Source organism: Parasteatoda tepidariorum, chromosome 4 (assembly GCF_043381705.1).
Source record: "Parasteatoda tepidariorum isolate YZ-2023 chromosome 4, CAS_Ptep_4.0, whole genome shotgun sequence".
In the NCBI taxonomy this organism is placed as follows: Eukaryota; Metazoa; Arthropoda; class Arachnida; order Araneae; family Theridiidae; genus Parasteatoda; species Parasteatoda tepidariorum.
In genome coordinates this window covers 66,143,803-66,163,996 of record NC_092207.1, presented here as the reverse complement: position 1 = coordinate 66,163,996, position 20,194 = coordinate 66,143,803, and the positions used below count along the sequence as shown (strand labels likewise).

Below are 20,194 nucleotides of genomic sequence, written 5' to 3'. Positions count from 1 at the left end.
TTTGTTATGTGATCACAGTTCGCTGGGATCACACAAAATTCGATGATGGATAATACTATTTTTTTATTTTATATTTTTAATTTTCAGATCCACCAAATTCTGAATAAACATCATCGACCCAACACATCTGACAAGTTGGTTAATGCCGCCTCGTGGCAATGCACCAAGATGCACGTAATTTCTACCGTTCCCCATTTTCAATTCTCATCCGCATCCTTTGATAATATGAAATTGTTCCATCCCTTTAAACTCTCGCTACGTATGAAATAGTGCACAAATTATGGTACTGACGCACAATTCTAAAGCGATTGCGTTTTTAAGTTTTTCGAAGTTACGTTTCTAAGTTCGTTCCATTACGGGGGAACTTCTGAGAGGACATTCACCAATACACCAAGTGTGGAGCACCTGTTAATTTTGGATAGAAATGTTGATTTCAAAAGTAATTCGAAAAAGAATTTCCATATTTTAATTAGCATGATATGCAGTTTAATGTATCAACGTCATAATTTGAAGCTTAGCCTTGTTTCCTTCATTGGATACAAATTATTTTCATTTAGTAGCTATCACAAAATGAAATTTGTTTAGCTGTAAAATTTAATTTGTAACTCTGAAACATTTTTAAATTCACATTAGAATTACTTTAAAAATGTTTAAATCCATTATGTATAGCATTGAAGCCTATTTCATGTTCAAAAAACGAATTACAAATAACGATAAAATAAATGTTAAATAAAAGTTTTACATTTACTTGACAAAAATTAATGGAAAGGCTTATAAAAGAAAATCTCAATTGTAAACAAGAATTACTGTAAGAAAGATGCGAAAAATAAAATGGCTGGCTGTCCGATTTAAGAGTTATAACTTTCAATTAAGCTATTTATAAAATAGAGCAATGTCTAAATAATTTGCATTTATTAATAAATCTATATTACAATGATGTTTTTCCTTTTTTCAACTTTTATTCTAATTTAATAATTTAATGCAGCGTAAATGGTGATGAATCAGCTGTGGAAACTAGTTTATTAAAGTCGCTGGAAACTGGATTCTTTTCTAGCTCTCTTTACTTTTGTATTTTAGGAAATGAGGAAGTTTCCATGTATACTATGTTTTCAAACTTTTAAGCAAATTCTACGCCTGCATATTTTGAATTACTTTATTTTTGAATCTTATTCAGAAAAAGCTCAGTTTCGAGTTTTAATTTATTGGCTTATCAGATATTTTTGGTAAATAAAAATAACTTTTTTTCCCCCAATGCCCAGCTCTATTAACATCCGTCAATTCAGGCATTTACAGGGCGATTTTGTTGGCCTCTCTTTCAGGGGCACCATATTAGGTGGGCCAACGTCGCTCCCACAGTGAGGACAGATAGTACAGAGATGGAAAGAACATTCATGCCTTGCCCGAGAATCGAAGCCAGAACTTTTCTGATGCAAGGACAGTTCCCTGGCAGTGGCAGCCCAGATTTAAATTCATGCTTATGGTAGTTGCCATAGCTAACAGCAGCGCAAGACATCCTGCTTGTTATTATCTTGTAAACTTCTATTAGACTATTCATGTGAAGTTTCGTGGTTTTTCTCATTTTGAAACGTTAATACAGGAGAGTATGGTACTATAAGTGCGTTGCATAGAGAAGTTAATCAGCCATGTATTAAAGTAAAAAAATTCCTAATTTCATATCAATAAATGTTGAAAAAAATCTATACAATTTTAAATGAACTTTGCTGCGTAACATTAACACTTTCATAAATATTGAAAGTAGATTTTGCGAAACTCTATGCAATAGTTTTTGATCTTTTGCCTGTTGTAATAAGTGCCTTGCACCAAAACTGAGCAACAAAAATGTCGACCATATCATAAATAGACATGAATAAGTTAATTTATGCATTTGTTATTAAAAAAACTAGTAACCATTTCGGTCATAAACCTCTTCCAATTCTCTGTATCATGAGCACATTTGTGTGCAATTTAAAATGGTAGTTTTTTCAATGTTTTTGTCTGCTGGATAATGGATAAATTACTCATACAGTAAAACTTGTGTAAGTTGACCACTTGTGCATTGTTTTAGTGGTCAACTTAGACAAGTGGTCAACTTACAGAGGGGGTGGGTCATTGTTTACATTTTCGTTTCCTATATCATGTTGCTATATATTTAATTTTTTTTTTTACTTGACTTAAAAATTTTATTCAGAAAATATGCAAATGAATATCTTAAGAAATGTGTTTAAACCTGAATGAACTTCAATTTGATAGATATAATTCTAATATTTAACTAATTTTGTTTTAAAAAATTATTTCGTTAGTTATGCATGTGCATGTGAATTGTTTAATACACTTAATGAAGTGTTAAAATCGGGTCTGCGGACTATACTAAGGTGCGGACTATACTATGGTGCGGACTATATGCGCGAAATTACGGTAAATATAATTTCTTAAAATATCAGAACACGAAAACATGTAATTTGAAAACTTTAACAAAATAAAATTATTTGAACCCCTTAAAATTTATTTACTACACTTAAAGATCAAAGACCATAAATAATGGATCGAAGCATATTTCAGAGCATTCATTTTTTCAAACGCTCACTATTGCAACTGGAAGAGCAATTTTTCAACTAACACACCTGTTTTCAATGAACAGATGAAAGAAATGGTCAAAAGCTGACTCCTTACAGTTTCCCCTGATGGTCAACTCACAAAATATGATGGGATATGAAAGGGTAGATTAGTTTTTTACACTATTTCACCAAACAAGTGAAATTTTAGCATACATTGCAAAAATGACAAAACATTTTCTAAATTTTTTTTTCTGGTCATCTTATGAGGGTTTTAAAATAGAATTTCATAATACTCCTAGACAAAATTGACTTATTTCAGTGGTCAACATACAAGATAGACAGGTGGTCAAGTTACAAAGGTTTTGCTTCTTTATATTATATAGGAAAAATTCCGTTCTTGATAATTGAGGTCAACTTATGCAGGTGTCCAACTTACAAGGGTGGTCAATTCGGCAGGTTTCACAGTAATAGGAGATGGCTGAAATAAATATGTAAAAACGTGACACCAAACCACCAAAGTAGACAAGTGAAATTTCGCTTTTTTGTTGCAATATTTTTCATAAATGCCGGAAAAGTATTCTGCAAGTTATTAAGTTTTCATTTCTACAGAAATAAAAGCTTTTAGATTTTTTTTACCCTATTGACTTTTTAAGATTTACTTACTAAGTAATTCACAACGAATTTACATTTCTCTTAAAGCACTTTCTGTCCTTGTATTTTTGTATTTATTGCATTTTATCAGCGCTACTAAACTGACGATCATTGACAGTCCATGATCATTAATTTGCCAATTAAATGATATGGTAACTTCTGCCTTTGCAATGTAGTTTGTATTGTTCTGGGTTGGCCGGTTATCATAAAAAATATACTGTCACTTTTTAAATTCTTATATAACATTTTCAATTAATTACTACTGTAGTAGAATCCATTATTCATACTGCATTTACTAAGGCTTAAAATAACTGAAATCAAACTAATGTCTTTAATTTCTTTCACTCACGCAATTTACTTGTCAAACTCTCTTGAGACAAAAACTTATATTTTATTGATGCTTAAAAAGATCCTTTATTTTTTGGCTATTCTTATATAAACAACCCTGAATAATCGTCATGCAATTTATTTAATATATCATGCAAAAAAACAACTATCACCCGAGTCTCCACCCAGAAAAATTTTGCCACACCCTTAATGTGATATTAAAAAAATATATCTTGATTTAAAGTATTTTTTTTAAATATTCTTTTTAGGTACTTCATTTACCTCACCTAAAAAGTAACTCATTAAGTTGTCAATATTACGTTTGTTAACAAAGAAACGTTCCCAAGATAAACTCCAAAATAGCGAAAAAATTTTACAAGCTACTAGTAGCAAAGAAAAATATTTATTTGCTATTTGTTATAAGCAAATACTATAAAAATAATAATTAATATTTTTTAACATTAAATATAACCATATTTGGAGAATATACTGAAAACTCGTCGTCGAGTCATAGGCCGGTGCCCCGTCTTTGATCGTGAGAGCATCTTTTGTAATTAGGGCATCAGTATTGCCCCATTAATATGTGATTCTAACTGTATAGTACAGTGGTGTACACTTATTATTATTTGCCCTTTCCTTTTTAACCTTTCGAACCTGGTTGGGCATATATGTCCCATCAGATGTTCTGAATAAACTGTTGGACAAAATAAATCCCAAACTTTATCTCCTAAATATGCAGAGAGGGAACTCAGATCTTGAAAAAAATATCACCTAGTTCCTATAACAGCAGAAGTCAAATGAGACCGTCTATCCGGGCAACTGGCACAGGCAGGCTCGCGGTCACAGTTAAAAAAAACTAGGTGCAAGGCACAGTCGCAAAAGTAATATTATAAATTTATGCGAATGCCAAAAGGTTGATAACAGAGGGTATTGTTATAGCATCATCACATATTACGGTCTTTAGATTTTTTCTCCTTCTATTTGGATGTTTGGCAGCACTTGTGAAACTGTGCTGCATAGCTTTCAAGAAATAACATTTTTGTGAAGATTCATACATTATTCCATGAGAAAAAATAACAGAGATAGAGTTAAGATAAAGTGACTGTCCTACTATAAGTGAGATTTATATATTTTTAAATTGTTTTGAATCCTAATTTGAATGATTTAGAAAGTTAGTCATTTTATTATCATTTGTTACGGACGGATGCTGGTGGGACATCAATGTCCCCCAGTCTGGTGCAAGAAGTGAGTCTAAACTTTAAAAACACTCATTTGTATTATCCTTCTTCTATCAGCACGACAGTCTAGGATAGATCAGTGTCGTCCCACTATACATTTGGCTCGATCATACTCTAGGTTTCTCCATCTATTGATGCTCATGATTTTAACGCTGATTTTCGAAGCTTTGTCGCCAAGGAAAATGAAACAAAGCCATAGTTTAAGTTCCTTATACTTGAAGCAATGCGATGACTTTAAACTAGATATATAATCTTGGCGTGAAGAATTATTAGGGTTTTGGAACAGATAAATAATTTAAATAGTACAAAAGATACTAAACTTTTTTTAAAAATCGTCAATTTGGCTACATTTTTTCACGCAAGGGAAAATTATCAATATCACTGCCTTATTCTCAGTTTTTACATATTTTTATGAGCCCAGGTGATGCAGCAAAGGATTAAGTTTTTGAATATTAAAAAATTAGACAGCAAACGCTTTCATTTTCAAAAAACTGTGGCTTTTCTCCATACTGACGTTTAGCACCATTTTCAAAATAAGCGTTGACAGTGCTGGATTTAGATGGGCTAGATTGGACTTAATTTCTGATACTTGGTCTTCCCCTTTTTGGTAGCCAGTACAGTAAGTTTTACAAAAGTTATCTTCTTAACAATTGGATCACCATCATCTTTTCTATAGATGTATGCGACGCAGCAGGATTCTATAGAATTTAATAACTAATCAATGAAAAATAAATTTGCTGTTAAAAGAAAAACGTTCTTTTTAAAAAGTTTGAAACCAGCCTCGAAAGGGTTAATTCCAGTACAGTACGTCCAAAGAGTCTGTATGCTCTCTGTAATAAATCCATTCAAAGATATGGAATTACATCAAGAAGTATGGAAAGATGTCTACTCGTTACTAGATAAAAAACGAAACTAAGTAGTATCAAACAAAAATCTTCGATGTAAAAGAAAAAACCAATAAGGTTTTAAAATAACATTGCACTGCCCGAACAATTCAAAAAATTGGCAATTGCTGGATTTACAAAATCTTGGAAAAATATCTTCGTGATATTGTACAACCTAGAAAGCGATCACTAACTAGGTGGTCTGATGAAATTCGAAAAACGGTGAAATGAAAGACATGAGAAACAAATCAAAAGATCAAGAAATTATAAAGTTTTGGAATATTTTCAAATAAGTATTTCTAAAATGTTAATAGAAATCTTTGTGTGGAGAAGATATTCTTTTGACGTTGCCTCTTGATCTTAGCATTAGGTTGGCTGCAAACTGTGTTTGTAAAGACTATTAAGGAAAGTTTAAAGGCTAAAGCTTAGGATATTTTTTTACAACTGTAGCCTAAATTTGAAATCCATGTTCTTCAGGTACGCTACATGTTTGCTTAAAAGGTAGTAAAAGAGGTAATACTTAGGTTTACTTTATGACTGCTTAATCCACTTGGTATAAAATTTATTCTATATAGTTTGAACTCAAAGTGTTAATCTTTCCTTATAAGAAAAAAAAAGATTTTTTTTTATTTGAAAATTCACTATTAGATGATAATTAAAACCATTTGCAGTGCGTGTAAACTAACCTTTTCATACAACTCTAGCTCACAACTTTTAATAGAATATTAAACTTCCACTAATACCGATATGTTCTGAAAGTTGTTTCATAATATAAATTAAAGCATTTTCATGTTTTTCTGATTATATTCGACATAATTTATGATATTCCAAATAATAAAATCTGCATTCGTTTGTTACCTTCGTTTTTAACAAGATTATAAACAATATTAACCACTTTTGGCGACAACATTGATCCCCTTTCAAATTTGTCTTGTACAACGTATAAGCTAAAATGGTATATTTAATCTTTTACTTCGATGAGAGCCAGTACCTAAATGCCTATAAGCACGCCCCTAAACTATGAAAAAGAAAATAAGCACATAAAACATGCGTAATTATCAGGAAACACACTCAAAATTCCAGCAATACGACTGGAAAAGTAATTAATTTACTTTAAAGAAGTTTAAATAAAGAAAAAGTTATGAAAAGCGTATTTTGGATCGAAATATTATTTAGTATTTAGGGCAGTAATTCAGCTCAATAGACGTCAAATTTAACGCAAAAAATGATTCTTCCTTAATTATTAAATCGACATACCAATAGTGTAGTGGTTTTATTTAAATCGCTATCTTCCAATGTCGCTAACAACTTCATACCTTTTTCTCTAACATGTTTTTCCCCTCACCCGTTATTATTGATTACGGATGGGGAAGCCCGAGAAAAGAGATGGAAGGCCGTATCCATAGTGACCGTCACTATTTGGATCGAATATGACCTTGTCCCCACTACGACGGTCTATCTTGCGGAGGGGGTAAGTTCTGAGGAATTTGCGAGGGATCTTTTGAAGTTTGAATTGATTGAATTTTGGCTGCAATGGGAGATCTTCTAAAAAAAGAATGAACACAATTAGATGAGAGAGATAAAAATAAAAAAAAAGAAGAAGAAAGAGGGAGCATAAAATTGAACGGTTTGTTTCTACTAACTTGCAAAATTTATTCGTCTTTTACTTATCTAGCCTGTAAATTATGCAAAGAAATTTAAAATCAAATTATTTTTGCAGGTGTTTAGAATAAATTAAACCAAAAAGTGGTTAGTAAGGTAAAATTGAACTTAAAATTTAAAAATCTTATGAATAGCTTTTTCAGAGTCTCTTATTTTAAGTTGAAAATTGGTATAAGTTCAAACTGGCCCGTTTCTTTTGTATATACGGAAAAATTTGCACTTTCTATTTCAGGTTTTTTAAGTAGGGAGTCAGAAATCGGGAAAATTATATAGGGAAATTGAATAAATCATTTGTTTGATCAGTTGTGTTGTGCGAGAATTTTCGTTAAGCCATGTTATAACTTCATTGAATCCGATCTGCAAAGTCCTTGGCCTTACATCATTCGTTTGTTCAGTCGTGTTGTGTGAAAAAATTCGCTTAGCTACGTGTTAAAATTTTCTTTTAAGGTACATGGTTAAAGAAAAAATTTAAGTAGTATAACACACTTCTTTTCATGCATCCTGTTGCGAAATCAATGGAGAGTGAGTTTAAATAATTCTTTTAACACGACTGGCAACTCTTGCAATTGTAATATTCTAACTCTGGCTGGTTTCTAGGCAACCAAACGACTTTTGCTTGTTATAAATGTTTTTTGTACATCGTTTGTGTATGTCAGTGGAAATAAAGGAATGCGATCTTTGTAAAAGCTAGCACATCCCAACAACACATATTTTCATGCACATTAAAATCAATTTACCGGCTTCATTACAAAAAGATTTTGCTTTAAAAACAAGCACATTTTTTATAATATATTCACCAGGGTTTAAAAAGAGCCGTATTTTTTTTTAAAAAAAAACCCATCTCGGGTGGATTTTTTAGGTTTTTTTTGTGCTTTCTTGGGCTTTTTTTAGGGTTTTATTTGGTTTTTTAAGTTATTACCTAGTTTAATACATTTCTTGTGTAAATTTTAATTTTAAATTCAAAAAAAAAACAATTTTAGTTCAAAAGAACGCATTCATAACAAAATTTGAAAAAAATAAAATAAAACCATCTTTTTATATTGGTATTAATAAATGGCTTTTAAATTAATTCTTCCTTTGTCTAGAAATAAAAGCATATTATTGAGGTCAGAGAAATATGCTGTTTTCTGTTTTATTTATTTTTTTAAGTACTTAAGTTATATTTTATTTATTTATTTATTTATTGTTAAAATAAAGTAAGTCTTGCAAGCCAACTTTACTACATAACTACTGTTCATTTAACAATTTTTACATTTTTTGAATTGCCCTTTAAACTGTGTATTTCGAATTAGTTTTGCTGCGAGATACTAAACTTTTTTTAANTTAAAATAAATCAAGTCTTGCAAGCCAACTTTACTACATAACTACTGTTCATTTAGCAATTTTCACATTTTTTGAATTGCCCTTTAAACTGTGTATTTCGAATTAGTTTTGCTGCGAATTCGATAAATAATAATATGAATAAAGTAATTAATCAATCAAGTCTTGCAAGTCAACTTTACTACATAACTACTGTTCATTTAACAATTTTCACATTTTTTGAATTGCCCTTTAAACTGTGTATTTCGAATTAGTTTTGCTGCGAATTCGATAAATAATAATATGAATAAAGTAATTAATCAATCACGTAAACTTTCATTAAATAAAATTTATATTGAAAAATAAGTTAACCTTGATTCCATATTATTCAGTATTTTATCATGGTTTAAATTTTAAGAATTTTTATACTTAAATCCTTTTTTGTGGCATTAAAATATAACTACTAACAACTTATTCTTATCTATTCATTTGATTATTTTATAAGACAAAAATATTATTTTGAAAATAATTTAAAAGTTTTATTTTTATATTTTATTATATTACTTATAGTATATGCTATATATTCGTATATACTTATATATTCGTATTTCAAAACTTATTCTTTAAGGAGAGAAAAATAAAGACAAAGTAATTCCAGCTTGTACTTTGCACCTGTTCAGTTTAAAACAGATGACATTAAAAAAGCACTCATTCTTGTTTTAAAAAAAAAATCATTTTTCTTAATGTTGAAGCAAGAAAAATTATAATATGAATTCAAAGTTACATACATACTTATCTAAATGCATTTAGTTTTGAATGTAGGGTTATGTATATGTCACGGCGAAAGACCGAAATCGGTGGTTGTTCACTTTCACCGGTGAATGTCGACAAACACCAAATACGTCGTTGAAAGATCGAATATTTCATTACATTCTTGTACATTCGGACCCTCACCGGTGTATGTCGACAATCACAAATATGCTTTGGTGAATGTCCGAAATATTTATTACATTCGATTTGATATGAATTTATTAGTGGATATAATTACATTTATTCGATATTTTAACACTACACTGATGTTTTTTTAAGGTTAAGTGCCACTGCCCGGTATACCCTACACTGATTTTTCTTTAAGGTCAAGTGCCATTGCCTTGTATATATTTGCTCGATACTCCAAACACTGATGTTTCTTCTAATCTATCGTCAGTAAGTATTAAAATATAGAATAAATATAAATATATCAAATAAATATAATAATATTAACGAATAAATTAATATAAAATTGGATATAACAAATATTTCGGACATTCACCAAAGCGACTATGTGATTGTTGACATTCACCGGTGAGAGTCAGAAATAAGGGTATTTAGCAAATATTTCGGACATGCACCAAGCGACTACGTGAATGTTGACATTCACCGGTGAATGTCGACATTCTCCAGATTTCGGTGTTTCACCGTAACATATATTTGAGTATTATGTATTAATATATGAAATAAATAAAAATGTAATAAAAATTGATGTATGGGCAGAATTTTATTATGTTTATAAAGAAAAACTAAAAAATATACCCTCTGGGTTTTATTTAGTATACTTGAGTGAGGGGTTTTTACTGGGGGGGAGGTTAAGATTCTTGATATTCGCACTAATTCCTTCAAACGATTGTTATTTTATCAGTTTCATATAGTTTTTTGCTAGATAACTATATTTAATTTATATAATTTACCTCAATATTAAAAAATGGTGGTATGCTAGAAAACTTCGTAACAAAGTGACTACAGTTTCTTTACATTCCTACCTGTGAGAAACTTCTTTCAAATTTAAATCATTTTAACAGTTTACATACAAAATGAGAGGTTGTGTATATATAAAATAAATTCACTTCTTTATAATGAGACAGACCACACTGCTGATGGACTAGGAAGATAATCTTATATGTTTGAATCTTTATACCACGTGTATTTACAGATGGATAAAAATAAATGTTTTTATATCATTGTTCATCAATTTGATTCTCACTTCAGATGATAAATGGTTAATTTATACAGATTATTTAAATTTATTGAATACTTTAATAAGTATTGCTAATACGTAATGAAGCAAGCTTTTTTTTAAAAAAATCAGTTAGTAACTTTTTTTTTTCGTTCTAAAATGTTCAGTTTATTTTTTATTCAGAACTACTTTCTTTTAATTAATTAAAAAATATTTTAACTATCTTTGATGAATTAAATGCTTATTACTTTTCAAAATTACGAGTAAACATTTTACATAATATTTTAAGTACATTTATTTAATGTCAATCTTAACTGGAAAATATTTCAGTCTTTCTATTTCGATGACTATAAAAATCCCTAAATTTTCCTATGTGTAAAATATTTATTACATTATCATGAAATTTATATTAATTTGTACAATCTACTGGATTTTTCCTGCCCAGTAGGTTGTCAACAGGTACCACTGTATTTAATTTGTCCTTAATAAACTAACATACATAACATATACATAGTTGAAACTGCATCACTACTGCTCGGTTAAGGAGTTAACAGAATTTTTTCTTTCTTTTGCCAGATGTTAACTTTAACGTCTTATGTGGTGCTTCCAATGAATGATGGTTCTTCATTGAGGATTCTGACGACGCATTCCTGTGTTTTGTAAATCGCATATAGTGTATACTGCAATATTTTGCTCTGTCTTTAAAGTATTGTGTCAACGCGTTAAACTAACTTTCATGGCAACTTGGAATAGAAAGTGCTCAGGAATGACGCAAGAAGAAGTTGACGCTCTACAAGTGAAAATTGCTATGAAGCAGGAACAGCATCTGATTCCTCTGAAAGAAGATTTGGCTGATTGGCTGAACAAAACATTAGGTGAGTGCATTTAATAGTTATATATTTGGAGGTGGCAATTGAAATAATGTCGTCTGATTCAGTGAATTTCAATTTTTTTTATAAAATTTGAATACATATTAATTTTTAAAACTAGATTGATCTATATTTATCTTAGGTTAGCCTAAATGAAATGTGAGTCGAACTGGTATTCGTGCTAACATAAAACTAGAATCCAAATAAAATTTGTTGTTTTTACATTTTATTTGTTGTATTTACATTTGTTGATTTATTGTAGTAAATACTACACTACTAAGTGTTGTATTTACTACGAGTACAATACAATACTACTATCTAGTATATATTTAAAGCATTTATGTGTGTCATTCCCATGATTTTTATTTTTATATAAATTGATAGCTTGTTCGTGAATTTTCTTCATCATATTTATAAATTCTTTGTTGCTTAATACTACATGTTTTGATGTCATACATTGAACATAATGCTAAGTAGTTTCTAGTTAGCGGGCATATTGCCATGTTCTGCCAACAATATATTCACCTGTTGTTATACTTACAGTATGTTCTGCGAGCATATTTACTAAAAGCAGTTTTACCACTCATTCTTTCCTTGCACAATATAACAGCAAAACTGATGTTTATTGCTAGTTTTGCTGTTAGCGAAAAGTACAAAAAATTATTGACGTACTCTAATAAGATTAAAAGTATTAAATTTATCATACATTTCAAAGAATTGGTGGTCCCTTAGAATAAAAAGAACTGAATTGAAATAGTTAAATAAATAATCCAACTTGTTCATCCTAAAATCACATTCTATGGAAAACTTGTTCACAACAACACGCGCGATAGATTTTAAATAAATGTTTATAATCGTTGGATAATTTTTAATGGTAGTTACTAGTTAACTGAATGCAAATAGTCCGTAGATAAATATTTTTTAATTGGGTGTATTTTATTTATCATTGATTTCCATAGTTCAGCATAACTAGCATCTTTAAAGACATGTCCCTTAGTTTAATGTTAATGAATTGAATTAAGTGTTAGGCTTAAAGGCGCAAGGTCCAAAAGGACCTCTTACACCAAACCGGAGTTTTGAGACAATTTAGCATTTATCGAACATTTGTCGAATTTCTGTTGCTAAAATCCGCAAATAAATTTGGATAGAATGGTGTTTGTTAATAAATGTTAATGAAGGAAACTTGCGAAGTTTTAAGCCTATTTATACATAAGAACTGTTTCTGAACACATGAGTGAGTAATCAACGCGGAAGAGGAATTAACACCGTTCTTAAGTTAATAGTATCCAAAAAGATAATCTGACCAAGTCACGCGGTGAAAAATAGAATAGATTGAGAATGAGCAGCCACCCGAAACTGAAGATGACTTTTTTTTTCTTCTTTTTTTTTTGTATTTACATTTGAGGAAGAAGACGACTTATGAATTCACACCTAAGGCTGATCGTTCTTATTCATTATCTAACATTAACGGGACGCTTATTTGAAAATCTGAAACGGTATGGTAGGCAAAAAGATAAAGAGTTATCTCGTTTTTCTCCAACTTTTTTTCGATTATCAATCAAAGGAATCTCAATTTTAGTTTTTAATTTCTGTGATATAGCCTTGTAAGAAGACGACTAGATTTTAAAATTAAGAAGTAAAGGAATAATTTCAAATTAATATAGGGGAAAATAAATCGAATTCCAAATATTGTTAAAGAGTTTTTAATCTGCAAACTTAACGTCTGAACCAGTTGTCGGAAAAACGACATTATTTTTGCAGTTTGCTGCAACTACTTTGTAACAAATGTAGTTAACTATAACTACAACTACTTTTTCTTATGTAGTGATTGCAAACTGCTTTGAAATTGTAGTAACTGCTTTACTACTTTGAAGAGACGAACTCTGTTGGAGAACTTAATTTAAACATATGTTTAAAATGGTTTTGATTAAGAAATTGACTAACTTTAAACATTAGTGAATAATTAAGAAATATCTATTCGTGTTTACATAAACCAGTTTGTTATTCCAAAAAAAAATGTTTTTTTTAATTTGTTTATTTAACTTTAAACTTATGCTTTTTTTGACAGTGAATATTAAAAAATGCGAAATTGTCAAATACTTGCAATTTTTTAATTGTTTAATGCTCTTTTACGTCCTCTGAGAAATTATGTACATCGAAAATATGTTTCCTTCATTTGAAATAACATTAATGTTTTACGAGTGTGAAAGTGAAACCCAAAGTCATTAACTATCTAATTTTCGTAATGGCTAGTTTAAATATTACTTATGCTTTATTTTAAATATGTAATTTCTGTTAACGCTCAGTTGCAGATGCAGGATCATTTTTATTGCATCCATTGATGGACCCGTGGAGATTTGCACCCATCAAATTCGAAAATGCGTTACATCTGGGGTTTTTTCTTTTTTTAATTTTTTTAAAAGTAGTTGCCAGGAATCGTTACAAACTACTGCTTTTTTTGCATCGCACTTCTCGCTACACTACTTTTTTTAAGATTGCAACACGCTACACTACGAACTACGAAAAAAAGTAGCGACTGCGGTAGTTTCACTACTTGTAGAGCGATACTTCCGATCACTGGTCAGAACTAGCAATGCCGGCAATCTTGAAGACTGTGTAGAAGTAAAGATGAATGAGAAAAAGTGAAATATTAGCTTTGGCTTAAAATGTACCTATCATGATCGTAAGAAATTTGATTTGGGCTTAAAAAATGTACCTATCATGATCGTATCATTCCCGATTAACTTATCTGTTTTTTGCAAGTTTAATCAACTGTCTAGATTAAAGGTTTCCTAAGATTTTCCTTTTGATTTTCAATCGGAATGAAACTTTTTGCCGTTTAAACAAACAGCTTAATTTTTTTTCCTCTAATAAATGTTCATGCTTTCATGTTTCTAGTATAAAACATTAATTCATTGAATGGCGGTGTTTCTTACAAAAAGATCAAAATTCGCGTTATATTTTGAATTACAGATGATTGTTGATCTGGAAGTTTATTCAAAGAACTCACCTAATGAATATATATAAATAATAATGAATATGCTGCTACACAAAAAAAAAATCGAGTAAAATTACCGTCCTGCATGTTAATAACATTTCTTGTTTAAAAAAAAATGGCTAATAAAACCAAAATATTTGGTATTTTAACCATTGAGTTGGCAATTTAGCAGTTCATATAGCAACGGTTAACCAGAAATGTTTGTTTTCAAAATTATAGATCTTATTACCCCACACTTAGCAAAAAATACAAAGCTGAAAAGTAAATTTAACCGAATAAATGGTTTTGATACTATAAGCTATGGTATGATAAAATTATTAAATCTTATTACATATTTTAAAATTATATTTCATTGGATATTTTTCCAAAATATTCAAAATTACAAAGCTTTTACAAATAACCAGAAACACAGTAAATTTTACATTAATTTTGATTATACCCATTCTCGATATAGTAATAAGTTTTGCCAATTTATTCGTTTCTTTCTTCCAAGGCCGTGCTTAGGGAAGACAAACTGGGTGTACGCCTAGACCAGCTAGAATTTAAAGCCACCAAAAATCAGTTCTAGTCATTATCTCAGAGTCAAGTTAATTAAATTTTGAAATTGGAGCAATTAGTAATGTTTTTCTTTTAATATTTTAAAAATGCTTACATTATTACAAACAAATAATTTAAATATAGTTGTAGGTTTCCAATGCTCGCCATGTCTTCTTCTAACCTGTGGAAGGACTACGATAAAAAAAATGAACGTAAAATCAAACTTAATTTTCAAACGAACCGGAGAAAAGCAAGAATAAAATTATTAGGAATTTTCAAATTAACTTCGTCGACTTTTAAATCGATTTATAATGTGTGTGTAGTCGTCTAAGTTTTGTCACAATTAGATAGCAGAAGTATTGAAAAATAATTAGAAAATACAACTACAGAGTGCTGCACACACTTTATTTTTAATATTTTCAAATTAACTTCATCGACTTTTAAATCCATTTATAAAGTGTGTGCAGTCGTCTAAGTTTTGTCACATTTAGACAGCATAAGTATTGAAAAAATAATTAGAAAATAAAACTACAGAGTGCTGCACACACTTCATATTTAATATTTTCAAATTAACTTCATCGACTTTTAAATCTATTCATAAAGTGTGTGCAGTCGTCTAAGTTTTGTCACATTTAGACAGCATAAGTATTGAAAAATAATTAGAAAATAAAACTACAGAGTGCTGCACACACTTTATATTTAATATTTTCAAATTAACTTCATCGACTTTTAAATCGATTTATAAAGTATGTGCAGTCGTCTGAGTTTTGTCACATTTGGACAGCATAAGTATAGGAAAAATCATAAGAAAATAAAACTACAGAGTGTCGCACACACTGTGCTGCACACGCTTTATATTTAATATTTTCAAATTAACTTCATCGACTTTTAAATCGATTTAGACAGCATAAGTGTGTGCAGTAGTCTAAGTTTTGTCACATTTAGAGAGCATAAGTATTGAAAAAATAATTAGAAAATAAATCTACAGAGTGCAGATAGTATAACAGAAGAAGAGAGAAGAAAAAAAAATCAATTACACGATAACATTATTTGAATAAACAAGAAGAAAAAAAATCTAGAAAGTGAGCTTCTGGTGCCCACCACTTTCACTATCTCTACTTCTTCATTCGATGCTCTCCTTTACCAAAAATGAAGTAGGTAGGTCACGGTCACTTCGCCACCTAGAAACTCGAACGATCTTATTTATGATTTACGGATGGCATCTTTCGAAACGAGAGCTACCCGTTCAAGGACTTCTTCCTCCCCCAACAACTGATGAGAATAATAGCGCCATTTGATAGTCCTTCCTTGCCAGTGATCAAATTCTAAATAATAGATTCATTATCTTCAATTGTCACTCTTGAGCGAGAGGATTCTATTTATGAATAATTCTATTCTTTCAATAGTAAGTGAATAAAAATAAGCTTTTGAATGTAAATTAATAGAAGCAGAGTTTATACTTAGCATTATGTAAATCAATAGGACTATGTTTTTTGACAATGAAGGAAAAAATGGAATTTCTTTGTGTCGGTTATCCAAATCCATTATGCCTAGTTTTTAAACATGGGCAATTTAACACAAGGCTGTGAACATATAACTGCCCATTTATATCGTTTTTACTTTTTGATCCATTTTGACCAGTTTCCTCATACCTTCCTTTAAGATACCGCTCACAAAGCTGACACCCCCTCCATGATTGTTATCAAGGATCAACAGTTTTAGTCCACAATGGGGTTGGTTTCGATTATTCAAGTCCATTAGACCTAACTTATAAGCGTTGATAAATCAGCAATCGACTGAAGCCATTAAATTAAACTGCCCATATATATTGTAATAATTTATTAGCTATTTTGGACCACTTTCTTTCCTCTAAGATATTTGCAAAACTCTACCTTTCCCAAAAATACTGTTATCAATGATCAATCCTTTAGTATATGAAAGAAATTAATTAATTGTTAGCTTGAAGCTCACGTAATAATTACCTTGTTGAAAATTTTAGATCGCAGAACTGGGTATAAAATAGATAATTTGATTGGCATTTTAAAATTTTTCTGAAAATCTGATTAGAAAAATTTATTTCAATCCATTGATTTAAATTATTCATTTGATCTGACGTAATGAACCTGATAGTTTTAATTTTCCTGAATAACTATTCCATAGGGGCTTATCAAGCCTGGAAGGATTAGATTATTAAGTCAATTTGTTCGCCACAAATGCTTTGGATTCAAATTACTTAGACTCTTCGTTTAGGTTTTGTCCAGCACCAGTGTTATGTCAGAATTTAGTTACATAAAACTACTTGTTCAACTTCAAGAAAAACGACCTACCCTGCCACGCTTCACTATTTCATAAACAAAATCTTAATGGCGTTTATGTTAGAATGAAATTCTATTTCTAATAAATAATAATCACCCTGCTCCTATTTTTTTTAAAAATAATAATAGATCTCTAAGCAATAACAACGAAGAAAAATAGCAGTTATTATTATTCATCTCTGGACTGCTGGAAAAGTCTCATAGCACAATATTCTTCACACGCACATAATCATCCTTTCAGTCAGACATTATATTATCAATTCAACCAAATAAAATTAAATATGTTTTCGACTACTCGTAAGTCTAGTTTTCACGGTGTTTCGACAATTGTAATTACGTCGTTCTGTTTATTTTTTTGCCCATTGAGACCAGAAAGTAAAGAGTTTCTTTTCTTACTTTTTTTTCCCTCTCTCTCGCGACATTGATGTTTTCTGGCGTCTTGGCAACGTGGGAACAGGATTGAAAGCAAAGATTATTGGGCGGGCTAGTTAAACTTCATGGTCATTAACAGCATAGACAATAATAATCGAAACTAATCGGGAATACTAATTTCAAATAATGCTTATTTCAGATTGTTCCGATAAATTATGTGAACTTAACAATTCATTCTTTTGACAATGTGCACCACGAATTGATGGACTCCAACAGTGGATTCTAATGATGTTATTAATCTTAACAAGTCGTGAGAAGATTGTTTTTTCTTTGATTTTGAGTCTCTGTAACATCTGCTTAGTATACAGCAGGGTCAACTAAAATTTAGCTTTAAAGTTTTTTTTTGTTTTGTTTTTTGTCTAAAGTAAGGATACAGAATAGAATATAGAAAGAGATATAGAATAGTTTTAGAAGGATATAGAAATATAGAAAGAATATAAAAATATAGAATAGAATATAGAAAGAGATATAGAATAGTTTTAGAAGGATACCGAAGGGCATAACAATGCCAACATTTCTGAAATAAGGATTTTTTTTTATTTAAAAATTGTTTGTATTGTTATTTCACTCTTTACAGTTCTTTTTTCACTTTTTTTTACATAATGAAACTTTTTACGTAACCGTGATAAAACGAAAAAAATTTTCATATGCAGTCTTGATACAAAATTATAGTAATCTTTTTTACGAATATAAAGTGAAAATTAAAAAAAAAAATTATATATATATTTTTTTCTTCTTTTTTTTTAATTTCTTTTTTTTAATGCAAGAGCTAAACTATTTATAATGTGGCTGTAAAGTCTATTACTCAAAATGCCAGTTTATACTGAAAGTCATAAATATCACTCAGCTGGTATACTAATGATAAAAAATTACAGTATAAAATAACAAATAAATTAAGATAAAAATTATATATATCATAATTTTAAAACGTTCAAAAACATTTTCCCTAGTTAATCAACAACTTTTTGTTTTTGAAATGATAAAACGTTGATAAGAGTCATACATTGATAAGATTCATGAAAATCCAACGAGTTAATTCCTCTGTCTTTCATGAAGCCGTGGGCCCTGTGTGAAGTTAGTTATGATCCTAACGCTAATTTCTGACCTTATTCGTATTAGAAATAATAATTTTTTAAACTATATTAATTTGCAATCCTGTATCGATTTTTCAATTTATTTTTGAATGCATATAGAGAATTTGAGAAAAATCAGCTTTAAAACAAAGAGAGATGTCAAAACGCCATTTACAGAACATCTTTTTCGATTCAAAAATAACTTTTCTTTATTCTCTTATTTTACTCCGCAGATTAAATTCTAACAGCTTAAACTTAACTTTATTCACTTATTTTATTCCACAAATCAAATTCTAATAGTTTAAACTTAACTTTCTTTATTGAGTTTACTTTCTTTATTCAGTTCACTTAACTTTCTTTGTTCAGTTGTTACAGTTTAAACTTGACGTGTAGAGAAAACTCCAAAGTTTGGGTATTATGTATTTCTCAAATAACAACGTCTTCGCCTGAATTTCTTAAAAAAATTCCAATTAAATCAGACTATCAATTTTATTAATCAAAAGTTTAAATTCCTATTCTTATCATTTCATTACATTGTGATTATTGTGAAATTATATTCCTCCCCCTTTTTTTTTTAAGGATAATTAACAAAATAAATAACTTGATCATCAAGACGTGATACTTCTTTTCTTAAGACGCTATCATTAGCATAATATGAATGAAATGTTTGAGTAAAATGTTGAATGTGGGTATAGGATATTGCGCAATCGTCCATCAAGAAAGATCATATGCTTGATTCGTGAAGGACGTGTCCGAGCGGGGGCAGCAGCGACACCTACCCGAATCCCAATGGGATATCCCTGAATAAATAACTCTCAATCCTATAACTCCTACTTTTTGGCCATGACAATGGTATTGAGTGCCTTATCTGATATAATACCCAGAAATAGATATTCGAATGTTTACTTTCTGGTTCATGTCACCTTCGCTATTTCAAAGGATTTGAGCACTCTTCACACTATGGAAACTCTTCCGTTAGCTCCTCAACATTTATAAACGATTTGTTTTACTATATTACAGAATCGGAAGTTTCTAAACCCAAAATCTTTTTTTCTTCTCTAGTTGATCTGAAAAGCATATTTTATAAAATCTTTTGTATGATCTAGTACTTTTTTTGTGAAAAGAAAATTTAAATGACATAATTTTCCCTATTGGAGAGTTTTACCGCTTTCACGCGTAGCATCTCTCAGATTCACGTACGCATGTTCTAAGTAGCCCACTCACTACAGAACAGTTTCGGTGCTCCAGAAAACTTATATATGTGATCGTGGTAGATGCTACGTGAAAGTGCCAAATCTCTCAATAAAGAAATTTTGCATATTAACGTAGAATAGTGAAATTTTGAACATGCAGTACAACCT

The 20,194-nt window shown here is 30.0% G+C and overlaps 1 protein-coding gene across 6 annotated transcripts in view; it reads left to right on the top strand.

Moving 5' to 3' along the window:
- The window catches only part of LOC107438242 (growth arrest-specific protein 2), a 187,550-nt gene that overhangs the window by 135,096 nt on the left and 32,260 nt on the right, over positions 1-20,194 (top strand). For 5 of the 6 annotated variants that reach the window (XM_071179981.1, XM_071179984.1, XM_071179983.1 and 2 more), the window contains one exon: positions 11,186-11,484. In XM_071179981.1, coding sequence (XP_071036082.1) covers positions 11,346-11,484 — 139 coding nt within the window. In that variant the 5' untranslated portion in view covers positions 11,186-11,345. Of the gene's footprint in view, positions 1-9,705; positions 9,823-11,185; positions 11,485-20,194 lie in introns of all 6 variants that reach the window. The other variant, XM_071179982.1, reaches the window with a different exon arrangement.